General features: G+C 41.0%; 1 protein-coding gene across 1 annotated transcript in view; it reads left to right on the forward strand.

The window, feature by feature from the left end:
* Positions 1–16,374, forward strand: part of LOC124775096 (hydroxyacyl-coenzyme A dehydrogenase, mitochondrial-like) — a 49,013-nt gene that overhangs the window by 16,106 nt on the left and 16,533 nt on the right. Inside the window, exons 3-5 of the mRNA XM_047249912.1 lie at positions 1,904–2,062; positions 2,171–2,308; positions 5,498–5,660. Of these exons, the coding sequence (XP_047105868.1) occupies positions 1,904–2,062; positions 2,171–2,308; positions 5,498–5,660 (460 nt within the window). The remainder of the gene's footprint in view (positions 1–1,903; positions 2,063–2,170; positions 2,309–5,497; positions 5,661–16,374) is intronic.

Consider the following 16,374-nt stretch of genomic DNA (forward strand, 5'->3'; position numbering starts at 1 on the left):
GTGACAAACAACGACGAGTGTAGTTATGTAATTTAATTCTTCACAAGGTGGAAGATGACAGTTTTCTTCCATGCTTAGTGTTTAGTGACAAGGACCATTTAAATGGAAAGGTGAACTGTCATAATGTGACAATATGGGGTACGGAACGACCACATGAAGTTGTTAAGACATGAGGGGCTCTCCAAAAATTTGTGTTTTGTGTAGCTTCATGGGAGAAGGTGTATGGTCCATTTTTCTTTGCTGAGAACACTGACCAGGAAGCACATACCTTTGTATGCTTGAGAACTTTCTCTACCCACAGTTGGAGACTGATTTGAATGACTTCATTTACCAACTGGATGGTGCACTACCACACTGGCATTTGGAAGTGGGGGAATTTTTAAATCAAAGGATTATAGAACAATGGATCAGTTGCACTGGACCAACTGATTCAGCCTTACATTACTGCCTCCAAGGTCACTGGACTTGACTGTATGTGACTATTTCTTGCGGGAGTTTATAAAAGATTCTGTTTGTGCCTCCATTACCAACAACAGTGAATTAACTGAGACATGCTCACTGCACTGCAGGAACAATTTGAATATCACATTGATATATTCTGTACATCTCAATGGGGGTGTATTGAAAACTATGAAATGGTATAAAAAAAAAAATAAAGAAAAAAAAACTTTTAGCATTTCCTGTTCATTAAAAACAAAATTCATTGTATATGTTTCTTAGTTTCAGACATATAGACTTGCCAAATCTGATGATTGTTTTTGGTTCACCCTGTATAATAAATCTGAAACCTTCCAGTGTCGCCAGGTCTTTTCCACATACATACAGCCTTCTATCGTGTTTCTTAAACCAAGTGTTAGCAATGAGTAAATTATGCTCTGTGCAAAATTCTGCCAATTGGGCCCATTTTTCATTCCTTGCCACCTTTATAATTAAATTTTCCTCTCCCTTGAACTATCTGAATGATTTATTTTGTCTTACCTTACATTCTTTCAATCTACATTATTATGAAAAGACAGATTGTTACTCTTTGTAGAGATGACATGTTGAGTTGCGGACAGGCACAACAAAAGGATTGTTACACATTTAGCTTTTGGCCAGAGCACCTTCCTCAGGAAAGAGAACACACATATTCACACAAGCAAGCACACCTTGCACACAAGCCTCTCTGGCCAGAGCAGTCGGCAGTAGCAGTTGTGTATGAGATGTGCTTGTTTGTGTGAATGAGTGAGTCTGTTCTCTTTTCTGAAGAATGTCCTGACCAAAAGCTAAATGTGCCTCTCAGCAACTCTAACAAGTCATCTGAATGGTGAGTATTAGTCTATCCTTTACATAGTATTGTTGATATTTCCATCTGGACTGGCACTGTTTGACTCTTTCAATCTCTTCATCTGTGTTGTTCATTGGCAAATAAAGTTGTACTGCTGTGGTGAGTGTTGGGTTCATGTCTTTCTTGGCTACAATACTTCATTCACTATGCTGTTCACAGTACCTTACCTTTTCTTATTCACTATTAGACACTTATTTGATTTTGTATTTAGAACCTTGTACTCACATGACCAGGAGTCTTGTTCCTCCTGCCACCAAACTTCACTAGTTCCCACTATATCCTCAATTTTTCTAGTCTACCTCCCTGATTAAGGGACTTAACATTCCACTCTCTGACCCATAGAATACCAAACACAGTTTCTTGCAATAGTACTAAAAATTATGAGGTACCACAACATTACAAAAATGTGAAAAAAGTGAAAAAGACCACTCATCGATAAAATTGCATGGTATAAAATATTTATAGTTGTTAGTCTAGGCAAGATAAAGAGATTAAAGTTAAATAATGTAAAACTGCTAATTTTCATTTAATTTTTTAAGTCTGAGGAAACTCTTAAGCTGAAAATTTTGGTTTTAGGATAATCCATCAGAAGCTGAGAAATTCATCAGCACGACCCTTGGTAGGATAAAGACATCAGTGGATCTACAAGGTGCTGTGAAAAACACAGATCTTGTTATAGAAGCTATTGTGGAAAATTTAGGGGCAAAACATAAACTTTTTTCAAGCATTGACAGTGTAAGTATTTGTCACTAAATTAGCAAATGCCACTATTAAAAAAGACTTATTAATATTATGCTGCAAGGCAAAGATAAATGTTCTCTCTCCATTGTTTGTTTGTTATAGGTAGCCCCACAGCATACAATATTTGCATCTAATACATCATCACTGCCTATTGGAGACATTGCCTCTGTCACAAAAAGGAAAGACAGATTTGGAGGTCTCCACTTCTTTAATCCAGTACCAGTAATGAAGCTTCTAGAGGTAATTATTATTATAAAAATAAAGATGTGAGTGAATACAGAGTGAGTGTGTATGTGTGTGTGTGTGGGGAGGGGGGGGGGGATGTCACTCCCTTGAATGGTCCTCTGTAGGGAATGAGCAGGACAGAGGCTCATTATTGAAGAAAACAACAGCTGCAGGCATTTGATGAAAAAGAACAAATGGACTTTCCCACCATGTGTTGGGGTACAGTTTACATGCCAGAAAGAGAAATCTTTTCTGTGGGCATGTTATTTCTTTTGTAATGGCATCAGAATTTTACTTATATCAGAAAGATGTGGTAGCTCAGTGGATTGGAGCCAAACTACAATTGCAAAGGTTTAGGGTTCAATGTATTGTCAGCCATAGAATTTTTGTTTGTTACTTATCGTTTCTTTCATCTCTGGGAATATATCAAAAACTCCTGACAGAAAGAGAGGGCACTCAGACTGATCCACTAATTTCAATTTCCCGTGCTTCCTGTCCAGGCAAATGAACCATGACCAAAATTGCAGTTCTCTCCGCTGTGTGACAGCAATAGCCCAGACACACAAGTGACTCTGTTTATGTGCCTCCATTACCAACAACAGTGAAAGAACTGAGACTTTGGATACCAGCAGCAGTGGAAGCTGTAACTCAGACATGCTCACTGCAGTGTGGGAACAATTTGAATACTGCATTGACATATGCTGTTCATCTCAAGGGAGGCGTATTGAAAACTGTTATAACAGAGAGAGTAAATTTTGCATGTAAGAAGTTTATAATAAACTGTTACACAGAAAGTATTAAGTTAACCAAATCAGAGGCCAATGGCAAGAAGGGAATTCAGACAGAGGTGAAAATACAAATACTTGGTAGACAGAAAACAAAATTAATAGAAACTAGTTCATGCCTTCCCCATTACACTTTTGATGGTTATTTCTACTTCTTTTGAGTCTGTCATTCATTCCCTCATTATCACACTGCCCAGTCACATTAATGTGACCACCTTTTGTAGTGTGAACCACAGAGAAACGGGCAGCAAGATAGCCTATGAGGTTCTGTAAGGTACCGACTGGGATGTGGAAGTATGCCGACTCCATTGCCGTGGCCAACTGCACTAGGTTTCTCAGTTGAGGATCCATGGCGCAAGCAGCCTGATTGAGGTGGATTGGGTTTAAATCTTGGGAGCTTCATATTTTCGTGGCGCAAAGACTGATCCAGGAAATTTCGGATGTGCAGCCGTATAAATTTGACTTCTTCTAATATTTCGGCTAAATACCATCCAGCCATCTTCAAAGTGAGCCAAGGTGACTGAGTCATCTCAGCTCACTCTGAGGATAGCTGGATGGTACTCAGCCGAAATATTAGAAGAAGAAGAAGAAGTCAAATTTATGCAGCTGCACGCCCGAAATTTTATGAAAAATCTGGGGAGTTTGGTGGCCAGGAGAGTAGTGTAAACTCAACCTGGTGTTGAATGTAAAATTAAACACCTTTCAGCAGTCAATTTTCAACCTTATTTTATTGGGCAACCAGTTTCAGGTTTTACCACCGCATCTTCAGGCCCCTGACTGACGTTTAGGAATAATCTATCTCGCTTGTGATCAAAACGGGTCAGCAATACTGGCACACTGCAACAAATATCTACTAATACCAGTATTGCTGGCTCCTGTTTTGCTTACAAGCGAGGTAGATTATTCCCACATGTTGGTCAAGAGCCTGACGATGGCATAGTAAAACGCTGAAACTGGTTGCCCAATAAAATAAGGTTGAAAATTGACGACTGAAAGGTGTTTAATTTGACATCCTCTACCGAACATCCAAATCCCGCAACCATCGCTAAAAAGATGGACATACAGAGACAACCTGGTGTTTGTCGAACCACGTGCATACTTTGTGGGCTGTGTGTGACAATGCACTGTCCTGATGGCAGAAGAAATCATGCTGAGGAAAAACACATTGCATATAGGGATGAACATGGTCCCCAAACAGAGATGCATACTTTTGTTGATGCGCTGTGCCTTCCAAAATGACGAGATCACTCAAGGAATGCCACGACAACATTCCCCAGACATAATGCTCCCTGCTCTGATCTGGGACACTTCCAACGATTGGTGCAGGATGTTGTCATCTTCCAGTGAAGTGTAAAATGTGATTCATCTGTCACCACTCAGTGGTTGTCCAGTTGCATATCACCATGCAAATTCCAACCTCCGTTGCTGATGAACAATGATTAGCAGGAGTCATGAACCAGACACTTGCTGTGGAAGCCCATATGCAGCAGTTTTAGCTGAACGGTCACTGTTAGCAGACCCTTGGTTCATCTGGATGATAAGTTGCTTAACAGATGCACACCTATTTGCCTGTACACATCTCCGCAGCCATTTTTCACCCCTGTCTTCCATGGCCCATTGTGCACCACATTTGCTTCATTGCTGGTTTTGGATAGAGCCATTTATCCGTGCACAGTATACCTTAACCATGGTGGTACGCAAACCTCAAATGCCAGTGATCATGCCCTTCGAATGTCAGACAGATATCCATGTTTCTGCATTATGACACCAATTGCACTGTTTTTACGCACGACACCCCCCCCCCCCCCCCCCAACATGCATTACATACCCTCCACTGCTAGGTTGCCAGGCTGCTAGGCTGTGAGTAGCAACTGCACATAGACATTGAACATAAGGGAAGCATCTTTAATGTAAGTGGACCATGTAGTTGATTTAATTAAGTAGTTCCTACTGTTGCTAATTTCCTTTTGGCTGCTTATGTATTAAATATTGGGATTAGACTTTAACTTTAGAGACTTGACAGATGCTACCTAACAGGTGAAGCTCTGAACAGATCATGCAGATATTCTGCTGGTCTTTTACCTGCCACTTCATCTCCTCTGGCACCCACCCACTTGTGCTTCTGTTACTGTTTGATGGCTGACTGTTAAACATATTCTCCATGTGTGTCTACAGTGTTGATACTATGTTTATCATGTTGATGATGAATTAATATATTTACTTGTCTCTTAGAAGATAAACAGTGATTCTGTTTTTTGCCAACTGTGTTTTAACACTGTCAGGTAAAATTCACGTGCCAAACAAAATAGTCCGTTGTCTGTAATTCTACATATATGTATTGCTCCTTGCTATGTACTTGTTTCTTAAAATTTTTCTCATAATGCTTGTTTTAAACTGTCATTCTTTTTTGACCATGAAGGTTGTTCGTACACCAGAAACGTCTGATGATACTTACAACAAAATGATGGAATGGGGTAAAGCTCTTGGCAAAACAACTGTGACCTGTAAGGATACACCAGGATTCATTGTCAACAGGCTGTTAGTGCCTTACATTGCAGAATCGATCCGTATGCTGGAGAGAGGTAAGTAAATACATAGTTTGAAAGAATTCTGATATTTATACTGCAGTATTGTTTAAGTATAAGTATGCCTGTCTTTAACCGTTTTTAATTAATTTTGCAATTTTGACAAAAAATATTTGCACTGGTTTTTACACTTGTGGAGGTGCATAAAACCACACTTAATGTGAAATATTACATTTTGTAATATTATTATTTAAAAAAATTTTGAATGTTGTTTAACAGGCAATGACACGACTGTAACACCATTCATATTAATCAAATTATTTAAGCAAAAACTGGTTCACACATTACAATTTAGAGTTTACAAGCCTATGCACAGCATTTTTTTTTTTTTTTTTAATTGAAAATTCAACTCTATTAGTAAAAATATGTGAAATGTGTCAACATGAAAATTTCATATATTTGTTTACATTTAATATATGTCAGTGTATATTGAATATTCTCCTTGTGAAACGTTGTTGTTGTTGTTGTTGTTTTTGTGGTCGCCTTCAGTCCTGAGACTGGTTTGATGCAGCTTTCCATGCTGCTCTATCCTGTGCAAGCTTCTTCATCTCCCAATACATACTGCAGCCTACATCCTTCTGAATCTGCTTAGTTTATTCATCTCTCCACACTGTCCACCAATACTAAATTGGTGATCCCTTGATGCCTCAGAACATGTCCCACCAACCGATCCCTTCTTCTTGTCAAGTTGTGCCACAAACTTCTCTTCTCCCCAATCCTATTCAATACCTCCTCATTAGTTATGTGATCTACCCATTAAATCTTCAGCATTCTTCTGTAGCACCACATTTCGAAAGCCTCTATTCTCTTCTTGTCCAAACTATTTATCGTCCACGTTTCACTTCCATACATGGCTACACTACATACAAATACTTTCAGAAACGATTTCCTGACACTTAAATCTATACTCGATGTTAACAAATTTCTCTTCTTCAGAAACGCTTCCCTTGCCATTGCCAGTCTACATTTTATATCCCCTCTACTTCAACCATCATCAGTTATTTTGCTCCCCAAATAGCAAAACTCCTTTACTACTTTAAGTGTCTCATTTCCTAATCTAATTCCCTCAGCATCACCCAACTTAATTCGACTACATTCCATTATCCTCATTTTGCTTTTGTTGATGTTCATCTTATATCCTCCCTTCAAAACACTGTCCATTCCGTTCAACTGCTCTTCCAAGTCCTTTGCTACCTCTGACAGAATTACAATGTCATCGGCGAACCATAAAGTTTTTATTTCTACTCCATGGATTTTAATACCTACTCCGAATTTTTCTTTTGTTTACTTTACTGCTTGCTCAATATACAACCCTCTCTTACTCCCTTCCCAACCACTGCTTCCCTTTCATGTCCCTCAACTCTTATAACTGCCACCTGGTTTCTGTACAAATTGTAAATAGCCTTTCACTCCCTGTATTTTACCCCTGCCACCTTCAGAATTTGAAAGAGAGTATTCCAGTCAACATTGTCAAAAGCTTTCTCTAAGTCTACAAATGCTAGAAACGTAGGGTTGCCTTTCCTTAATCTAGCTTCTAAGATAAGTCGTAGGGTCAGTATTGCCTCACGTGTTCCCATATTTCTACGGAATCCAGACTGATCTTCCCCGAGGTCGGCTTCTACCAGTTTTTCCATTCGTCTGTAAAGAATTCGCATTAGTACTTTGCAGCTGTGACTTATTAAACTGATAATTCGGTAATTTTCACATCTGTCAACACCTGCTTCCTTTGGGATTGGAATTATTATATTCTTCTTGAAGTCTGAGGGTATTTCGCCTGTCTCATACATCTTGCTCACCAGATGGTAGAGTTTTGTCAGGACTGGCTCTCCCAAGGTTTTTTGTCAGTAGTTCTAATGGAATGTTGTCTACTCCGGGGGGCCTTGTTTTGACTTAGGTCTTTCAGTGCTCTATCAGATTCTTCATGCAGTATCATATCTCCCATTTCATCTTCATCTACATCCTCTTCCCTTTCTATAACATTGCCCTCAAGTACATCGCCCTTGTATAGTCTTTCTATATACTCCTTCCACCTTTCTGCTTTCCCTTCTTTGCGTAGAACTGGGTTTCCATCTGAACTCTTGATATTCATACAAGTGGTTCTCTTTTCTCCAAAGGTCTCTTTAATTTTCCTGTAGGCAGCATCTATCTTACCCCTAGTGAGATAAACATCCTTACATTTGTCCTCTAGCCATCCCTGCTTAACCATTTTGCACTTCCTGTCGATCTCATTTTTGAGATGTTTGTATTCCTTTTTGCCTGCTTCATTTACTGCATTTTTATATTTTCTCCTTTCATCAATTAAATTCAGTATTTCTTCTGTCACCCAAGGATTTCCACTAGCCCTCATCTTTTTACCTACTTGGTCCTCTGCTGCCTTCACTATTTCATCCCTCAAAGCTACTCATTCTTCTTAGTATCTCCAGGGTTCTTCCATGTATACAACCTCCTTTTATGATTCTTGAACGAAGTGTTGGCTATGATTAAGTTGTGCTCTGTGCAAAATTCTAACAGGCGGCTTCCTCTTTCATTTCTTCCCCCCAATCCATATTCACCTACTATGTTTCCTTCTCTTCCTTTTCCTACTATCGAATTCCAGTCACCCATGACTATTAAATTTTCGTCTCCTTTAACTATCTGAATAATTTCTTTTATCTCATCATGCATTTCTTCAATTTCTTCGTCATGTGCTGAGCTAGTTGGCATATACACTTGTACTACTGTCGTAGGCATGGGCTTCGTGTCTATCTTGGCCACAATAATGCGTTCACTATGTTGTTTGTAGTAGCTTACCTGAACTCCTATTTTTTGATTCATTATTAAATCTACTCCTGCATTATGATCATACGAAAACATTATGAAGTATTATTCTTTCCCATGAAAGATGGAAATATTGATGCACTTTACACTTGGACCATCCAATGTTTGTAGTGAACTTGATGCACACTTTCATCTCCACAATATTTTCAGTTTTCAAAACCATCAAAACCCTCGTCCATAACTGGAGCTACATGTACAATCGTTTTTGCTGAAGAAGTTCTTGGTAGCATTCCGGAACTTGGTCTTCCACTCTTCTTTTGAAAAGCTGATTCCCTCGACTTCCCCACATGCAATAGACATACAATACTAGCTTTAGGCTGCATGAGTGGAATCTTTGTAGTTTCCCCACATTAGATCATATGGCATCAATGGAGTAGCCATCCACCGACAATGGTTACAGGCAGACACAGTAGACAATGGGTATGTACTCTCCTGGGGGTCTCACCACTCTGTGGTGAGTTCGCACTTGGCTACCAAGGGGCTCAGCCTTTACAGCACCTCTTTTCTTTCTGTGCTCCAGGTCTATCCTCCTGCTATTCTTTCTCCCCTCCCTTGGGGAACATGTCTTGGATTGTTTCGATAATGTGTTCCGAAGTTTCAGTAGCTCGGCATCTAAACTGTCCCTTACCTGTTTCTTGGTTTCTCTTTGTTTCTTCTTACTCCCTGTGTGCTCCTGAAGGTCAGCCCACGTGTTTGACGCATAACAGATGACTGGTAATGCATAATTCCCAGCGCCGGATTGACAGGTATGGTTTGCACGTACTCCCGGACACAGACCAGGTCCAGGGAGAAGTGATTGCCTGAGCTGTTATCTTCTCTTTTGCCAACTGGTCCTTGTGTCAGAAGTAAAGGAGGTGTAATCTAAGGTGTGAACAGTCACTTAAGGTGGGTAAGCTCCCCCTCTAAGGTGGGTCCCAGTTGGAAGGAGCACACCATCGGAGATGTTGGCTATCAGGGGAGATTTTTTTGCAATAATCTAATCACCGTCTGTGTCTATGTCTGCTACATGTAAATGGAATGAGGCTAAGGATTCAAAAACTCTCCCATCTGCAATTCGGTTCCTCTTGCTCCCACATACCGAAGGAGGTCAGTCCTTTGCTACAGTTAAACAGCCAAATATTTTGCTTTCGGTTGAGATGCTCACGAGGGCAATTGTCCGCCTCCCTCCCCCTACTGTATCAGCTGTAATGGTGACCATGCCACCTCGTCCCATGAGTGTCCTGTAATCTCGATGAGTGGGCCATCCAGGAGATCGGGATGAAGGAAAAAGTACCCTACCCTGTAGCTCACAAGTTGTTGACTGGTCAAAAGCCCTGCATTTTACCATCTGGCATTTATAGTATCATTCTTGCTATGCCTCGCTTCATGAAGGACATGGCCATGCAGACTTGTGACCTCCAATTCAGTATTGCAGATGTGAAGTTGCCCAACATCATGCTAGCATCCCCATCTCCTCCTACAGCTGCAGAACAAGCCACCAAATTCTTCGTCTCTGGTGGAAAAATCAACTGCTACACAACCAGCAGAGCGGAAAGGACAAAAGGAATACTCCCACGAAGACTTTCTGCATTGCTCCAGCCAACAAACATCTGAGACTTCATCAGCCAACCATAAAAGCTCTCAGAAATCAAATGAAGGCAAACAGTCTTCTCCTTCTCCGAATTGGAGATCCTCTTCAACAGTGTCACCGCGTTATATTATCCGGCCAACCACCAGTTCACCAGTGCACACTGCCTACCATTTTTCATTTACTAGTTCTTTTAACAGTTTCACTCCCTCTTCCATCGTGTGGGGCAACCCCTTAAGCTCTCTGGAACCAGGGTCCATTTGTCGATCTCTGGTCTTACCATAGCAGATGATGTCATTGTGGACGCTATTGCTATCTCCAACACTTTTGGTCACTGTTTGCAGAGATTTCGATCTCCACCCAGTATCACAAGGAAACAATTGGAGGTGGCATGGATGACATCCTTCTCCTCTCAGAATTGTGAATGCTACAATACTGTCTATAATGTGAGGGAGCTAGACCATTCTCTCACCTCATCCTGATCTTCTGCCCTGCTACTGGACCTTCCTCTTGCAGGCAAGCACTTTCTCCTTCATACATACAATCACATTTGGAGAGATGGCACATGTCTCAGATGCTGGTGTGATACTACTGTCATACTCATACCTAATTCCAGTAAGGACAAACACCTTCCTTCTAGCTATCACCCCATTTGTCTCACCAGCTGTGTTTGAAAGGTGATGGAAAATATGATTTGTTACTAGCCTCTGCGCAATGTGGATTTCAAGCACGCTGTTCTGCAGTAGACCATGTCATCATTTTGTCAACCCTGGTCATGAATGGCTTTCTGAGGAAATACCAGACTGTGGCCATGTTTTATAATTTGGAGGAAGCCTACAACACCTGCTGGAGGACAGGTATCCTCCGTATTCTATACACGGAGGCTTCCGAGGCCAGCTGACCTATTTCCTTCAGGAATTTTTAAAAGACATAGTTTTCAAGGTACGTGTGGGTTTGGCCTTGTCGGATACCTTTTACCAGGAGAATGGGGTGCCTGAAGACTGTCCTGAGCATTGTCCTCATTGCTGTAACCATTAACACTATTATGGACTGTCTCCTACAAGGCAGTTTCCCGCCCCCTTTTCATCACCGACTTCGCCATCTATTGCAATTCTCCATTGACTTGTCTCCTGGAATGGCATCTTCAGCAATGCCTTGATTGCCTTTACCCATGGAGCATTGACAATGGCTTTCACTTTTCCTCTTACAAAACCGTTTGTTTGAATTTCTAGCGGAACATTGGGTTTTTTCTGCCGTCTTTACATCTTCCATTCGCTAAAACTATGAAATTCCTGGGGCATGCTTGATAGGAAACTTTATTGGTCCTCCTGCATTTCTTACCTGGCCGCCTGCTGTACCTGGTCCCTCAATGTCCTACATGTCCTCAGCAGTACTTCCTGGGGAGTGGATTGGACCAGCCTCTTCTGTTTGTGGATTGGACCAGCCTCTTCTGTTTGTACCAATCCCTTGTCCATTCGAAACTAGACTATGGGCATTTCATTTATGCATCTGCACATCCATCCTTCTTATGCCACCTTAACATGCTCTCCCATCATGGTATATGTTTGGCACCCATCCTGTGCCCTCTTTTTCAATTACTCCCTTGACTGCCAGTATGGGGTGTGCCTTCTTTTCTGTTACCTCCTGGAGTTGGCTTTCATCTACTGCTCCAGCAACTTAACTTCATGCTGTCTGCCACATACCAGGTGGGTGTGAACTCTTCACTACCTTGACTTCGTGTGGCAGTCCATGTTCATCTTGAACTTCATTGGCTTCCCAAGGACGTTACTCTGGATTCGATCTATTGTTGTAAGTTTCTCAACCTTCCCATGCAACTTAGAGGTAGCATCTTCATGTATAGTGATGGCTCTGTCATCATAGTGTTGGGTGTGCATTTGTGATTGGCACTGACCATTTTCAGTATTGGCTTCCAGAGCACTGCTCCATTTTTACAGCGGAGCTCTTCACCCTTTATCAAGCCATGCAGTACATCTGGCAACATAGGCTTTTCAATTGTCATATGCTCTGATTCTCTCAATGCCCTTCAGAGCCTCTGGTTACACAGTCCATCCCTTAGTGCAACGGGTTCAAGAAAGCTTCCAATTGCTTGCTGTTGAGGGAGCCACTGTGATGTTTATGTGGGTTCCCGGTCACGTCAGTCTGACGGGAAATGAGGCTGCTGATGCTGCTGTCCTCTTACCTCGCCCTGCTAGCTCTTTCATTCCTTCTGATGATCTCCGTGTTGCCGTCTGTTAGCAGATGGTGTCACTTTGACACCCCACTGGTGTTCTCTTCACAAGAACAAGCTCCAAGGAATTAAACCTCTCTCAGTGGCTTGGCTAACGCACTCTCATTGCAAGGAGATCAGTTTAGCTAGGTTGCTTATTGAACACTGTCTTTTTATCCATTGCCATTTGTTAAGTGGTGAGCCCCCACCAGTTTGTGTTAATTGTCATCAACCGTTGACAGTGCGCCATTTCCTAACTGAATGTCCTTTTTTTAACCACTTACATTCCAATGTATGTTTGCTGTCTGAGTTATCAGCCGATTTGGCGAATGACACATGGGCTGTTGACTGCATTTTACTTTTATCTGTCATAGCAATATAATCTTTGGTTCGGGGCCTTTGCTTTCTCTGTGGTGTATTTTGCAGACCCTCCTCCAAGGGAAGTCTTTGTTTTTAGCTATCTTTCCTTCCCCTGAGTGAGATTAACATATAGTTGCTTTTAACTTAGTTTACTTATTAGTGTTCTAAGATTGTGACATGGGCACTTACAACCTCTGTTATTTTTGCACCCCAACACATCTGCAAGATCCACATTCCCCGCCCCCCACATATGTTTGTTATAAATATAGGATCTTCATGTTGCTCTGGGCTCAATCTGTTTTCAAAGAGCATTTTCCCATTCTACCTGTACTGATTGTGCCACAGAATTCAATGCTCCTTTCTTTGAAAGCAACTGCTAGTGGTATAGATGAAAACAAACTATCTGCAAGCACTCTGAAATGTTGTTTCCCTGGCAATGTTTTGATCAATGCCAAAACAGTATTCCCAGACAAATCTAACCCTCCGTCACTGCAGGTGTTTTTGCCAACATAAATTTCAAAATCCTGTCTCATGCCGGGGACACCAGCCCACATAAAAGATAGCTTGGGGGACTGACTGCAACGTGCAGTGATGACTGCAATGTAGACAAACAGACAAAAATGGACAAATCTTGAAGAGTCTGTTTTGATTACTAATAGCGTCAGGCAGTGTTGATTATTGGCCATGTGAAAATACCATATTGAATGGGAGAACAGATTTCTGCTCGTCGTATCAGTGATTGGCAGATATCTGCTGTTATTTGACCAGTTTAAATGAATGGTAGACGTTTTCATTATGCCTGTGTGCAGTAAAACATCAACAAACCGTTCCAGTTCATTGTTGTTTATTTGCAAAGAAACTGAATCTTTCTACAAAGCATGGAAGTTGGATTGCTCAGCAATAAGTTCAAATACGTTGTCATTTAGACATGCTTTATAATACTGCAAAGGCATAATTTTCTCTACTGTTGGAGGTGGAAGTGATGCTTGCCATTCTTGTCTCTTCAACCACAAAACCAGTTTTTTGAAATTTATAGTCAGTATGCTAACATCTGTGTTTCACTTGCTGCATCTACTTCTGTAGCTCACGTCTAGATAGCACTTCTTCAATTGTGTCATGGTTGCTTGCATCTGGTTCTGGCTGAGATTCTATAACATTATCATGCCTGAATAAATCATCCTGAAATCTAAATAAATCAACATCTATGTTATGTAATTACACTTATGTGCACATACTTTATCAATATTATTACTTCTGTTACTGATTTGTACATTTGGAATTTCATATTCTGTCTCTTGCTCCTCCCTAAGTGGCAAAATTTCAGCCCCCTCCTCCTTTTCTACTATGAGAGAAAAATTCATGAAGGCTGCTTCTCAAAGAGCTTGATATTTCATGTACAGAGAGGTCCAGAAAAATGAAGACAGTCTTTTGATAGTCGATATTAATGGAACAATATGATATACCATTACAATTCCTGCACGGGGAAAGATCATTTCATGTATTCAAAATTGACCCTCGTTAGCAACCAAACAATGTTGATGTCACTGAACTGGTGACCACTGTATGGCTGTCAGTGTTGCCAGTGTGATAGCCACACAGGACACCTCAATGGTTTCTTGTAGCTTGTTCAGTATAGCTGACATCAGTTGGTAAACTTCACTTTTCAAACCCCCACCCCTCCATAGGTAGAAGTCAAGAGGTGTAAGGTGTGGAGACCGTGGTGTGCACTCAACAGCTCCTCTTCAACCTATTCATTGTCCAGGTAGATTTTCATCCAATTACACTCTCACATCTCCGTGCTAGTGAGGCAGAGCACCATCTTGTTGTTTGTAAAATTTTTCATTTCCAAAGACCTCTTGGATGGCAGGTAAAACAGATGTTTGCAGCAAATGAAGATACACCTCACCAGTTACAGTCCCTTCAAAGAAGAATGGGCCAATCAGACTGTGTATTGACAGATCACACCACACATTAACACTTAGATTAACATGTTAGTCACATGAAAGTGAGGATTTTCAGGAGCCCAGTACAAGCTGTTGTGGCAGTTCACACTACCATTCAATTTGAATTGCACTTCCTCAGACCAGATAACCATCCCTACAAACTGTTCCTCTCACGAAGCATGCCTTCAAACCACTCACAGAACTCCATCCTTCAATCCGTGTTGTCCTCATTCACAGAATGCAGCAGTCTTGGAATGCACACTTTCCACTTTGCAGCCTTCAGAATTCGTTGTAAACTTGTTGGGTTATCCCACTTTTATGTGCACCCTGCTTTACAGAATTTTGAGGTGGCCTTGTAAAATGCTGCAATGCAGCAGCGCTGGAAGCTGGACTCATTGATGTTTCTGGGTGGCCAGACATTTTTGTATGCATATCCTGAACAGTACCATCAGCTTCAAATGTCCGCCCCTGGTAGCAGAGTGGTAAGCGCGAGAGACTGTCAATCCTAAGGGCCCGGGTTCGATTCCTGGCTGGGTCAGAGATTTTCTCCACTCAGGGACTGGGTGTTGTGTTGTCCTAATCATTATTATTTCATCCCCATTGACACGCAAGTCACCGAAGAGGTGTCAAATCGAAAGACTTGCACCCACCGAACGGTCTACCCGACGGGAAGCCCTAGTAAAAAAGGCAGCTTCAAATTTATCTTGAATACAATAAATAGTTGTACATGTTGGTGACTGAGTTCTGAACATGTTATGCCATTGCTGTTGTGGCTCCACAATGTTTTCATACTTCCAGTACCACTTCAATACGGGCTTACATGACTCAAATGACAATCTTACTTATTCATTGCTGAACTGTCATCTGCTGGAAAATGCACGCTACGATCTGTTGGGAAAACAATGGACTGTGCTACTACACAAAATTGCAACAGTCATTCTTTCCAAAGATGTTAACTATCAAAGAGTGTCAACATTTTTCTGGACCCCTCTGTATTTCAACAGTTTCTTCATCATCTTCAGTATCTGGTATGTCACTATCGAGGACATCAATGCAAGCGCAGAATTCATTGATCAAGTAAATTCATTGTAAATTCTAGGTCATTGTTGTTCATAAAGCCAGACATAATGAAACTACGTTTGAAAACAGCTTAGTTTATGATTTTACGCCTGAAGAGCAAAATTTCAAAGCACCTTTATCAATAGATTTGTAAAGCAAGGCACTGAATTGTAGAATTTCCAGTCAACTCCACTGTTGCTTTGAAGCAGCATAAGATTTTTTGCACTGGAAATTATTTTGCAAGAAAAAATTATGATGTATTTAAGCAGTAAGGACTGTCACAACAATGAAAATTTTCACTGTAAACAAAAATGAGGGTGTGCTGAAAAGTAATGCCTCTGAATTTTTTATTCTGTACTGAATATCAGCTGAAGTATTATACGTCATGTGTATTAGTCGGTCGACTTTCGCACTTCACTGATGCAAGTCGCAATCCTCCGCTGCTAGAGGGCTCCAAATCGTAGCGTATAACATGGCAGGGTGTAATGTAACTATGTTGGTTCCTGAGAAACAGTGTGCTTTAATGGATTTGCATGCCTCTAACTGAAATCCATTGAAAAATGGATGCTATGTTTGGTGATTACTGTATCATATCAGTAATGTGCAACATTGGTTTGTTCATGCTCATAATGAAGGAAACAGTAGTGTTAACCTCAACATGCGTGACAGAGCTTGGAGTGTTTCCAGAACTTAAAGAATACCTTCAACGACTTCTCTTTGACAGTGATGAAGCGGTGT

This window comes from Schistocerca piceifrons, chromosome 2 (genome assembly GCF_021461385.2).
Source record: "Schistocerca piceifrons isolate TAMUIC-IGC-003096 chromosome 2, iqSchPice1.1, whole genome shotgun sequence".
Lineage (NCBI taxonomy): Eukaryota > Metazoa > Arthropoda > Insecta > Orthoptera > Acrididae > Schistocerca > Schistocerca piceifrons.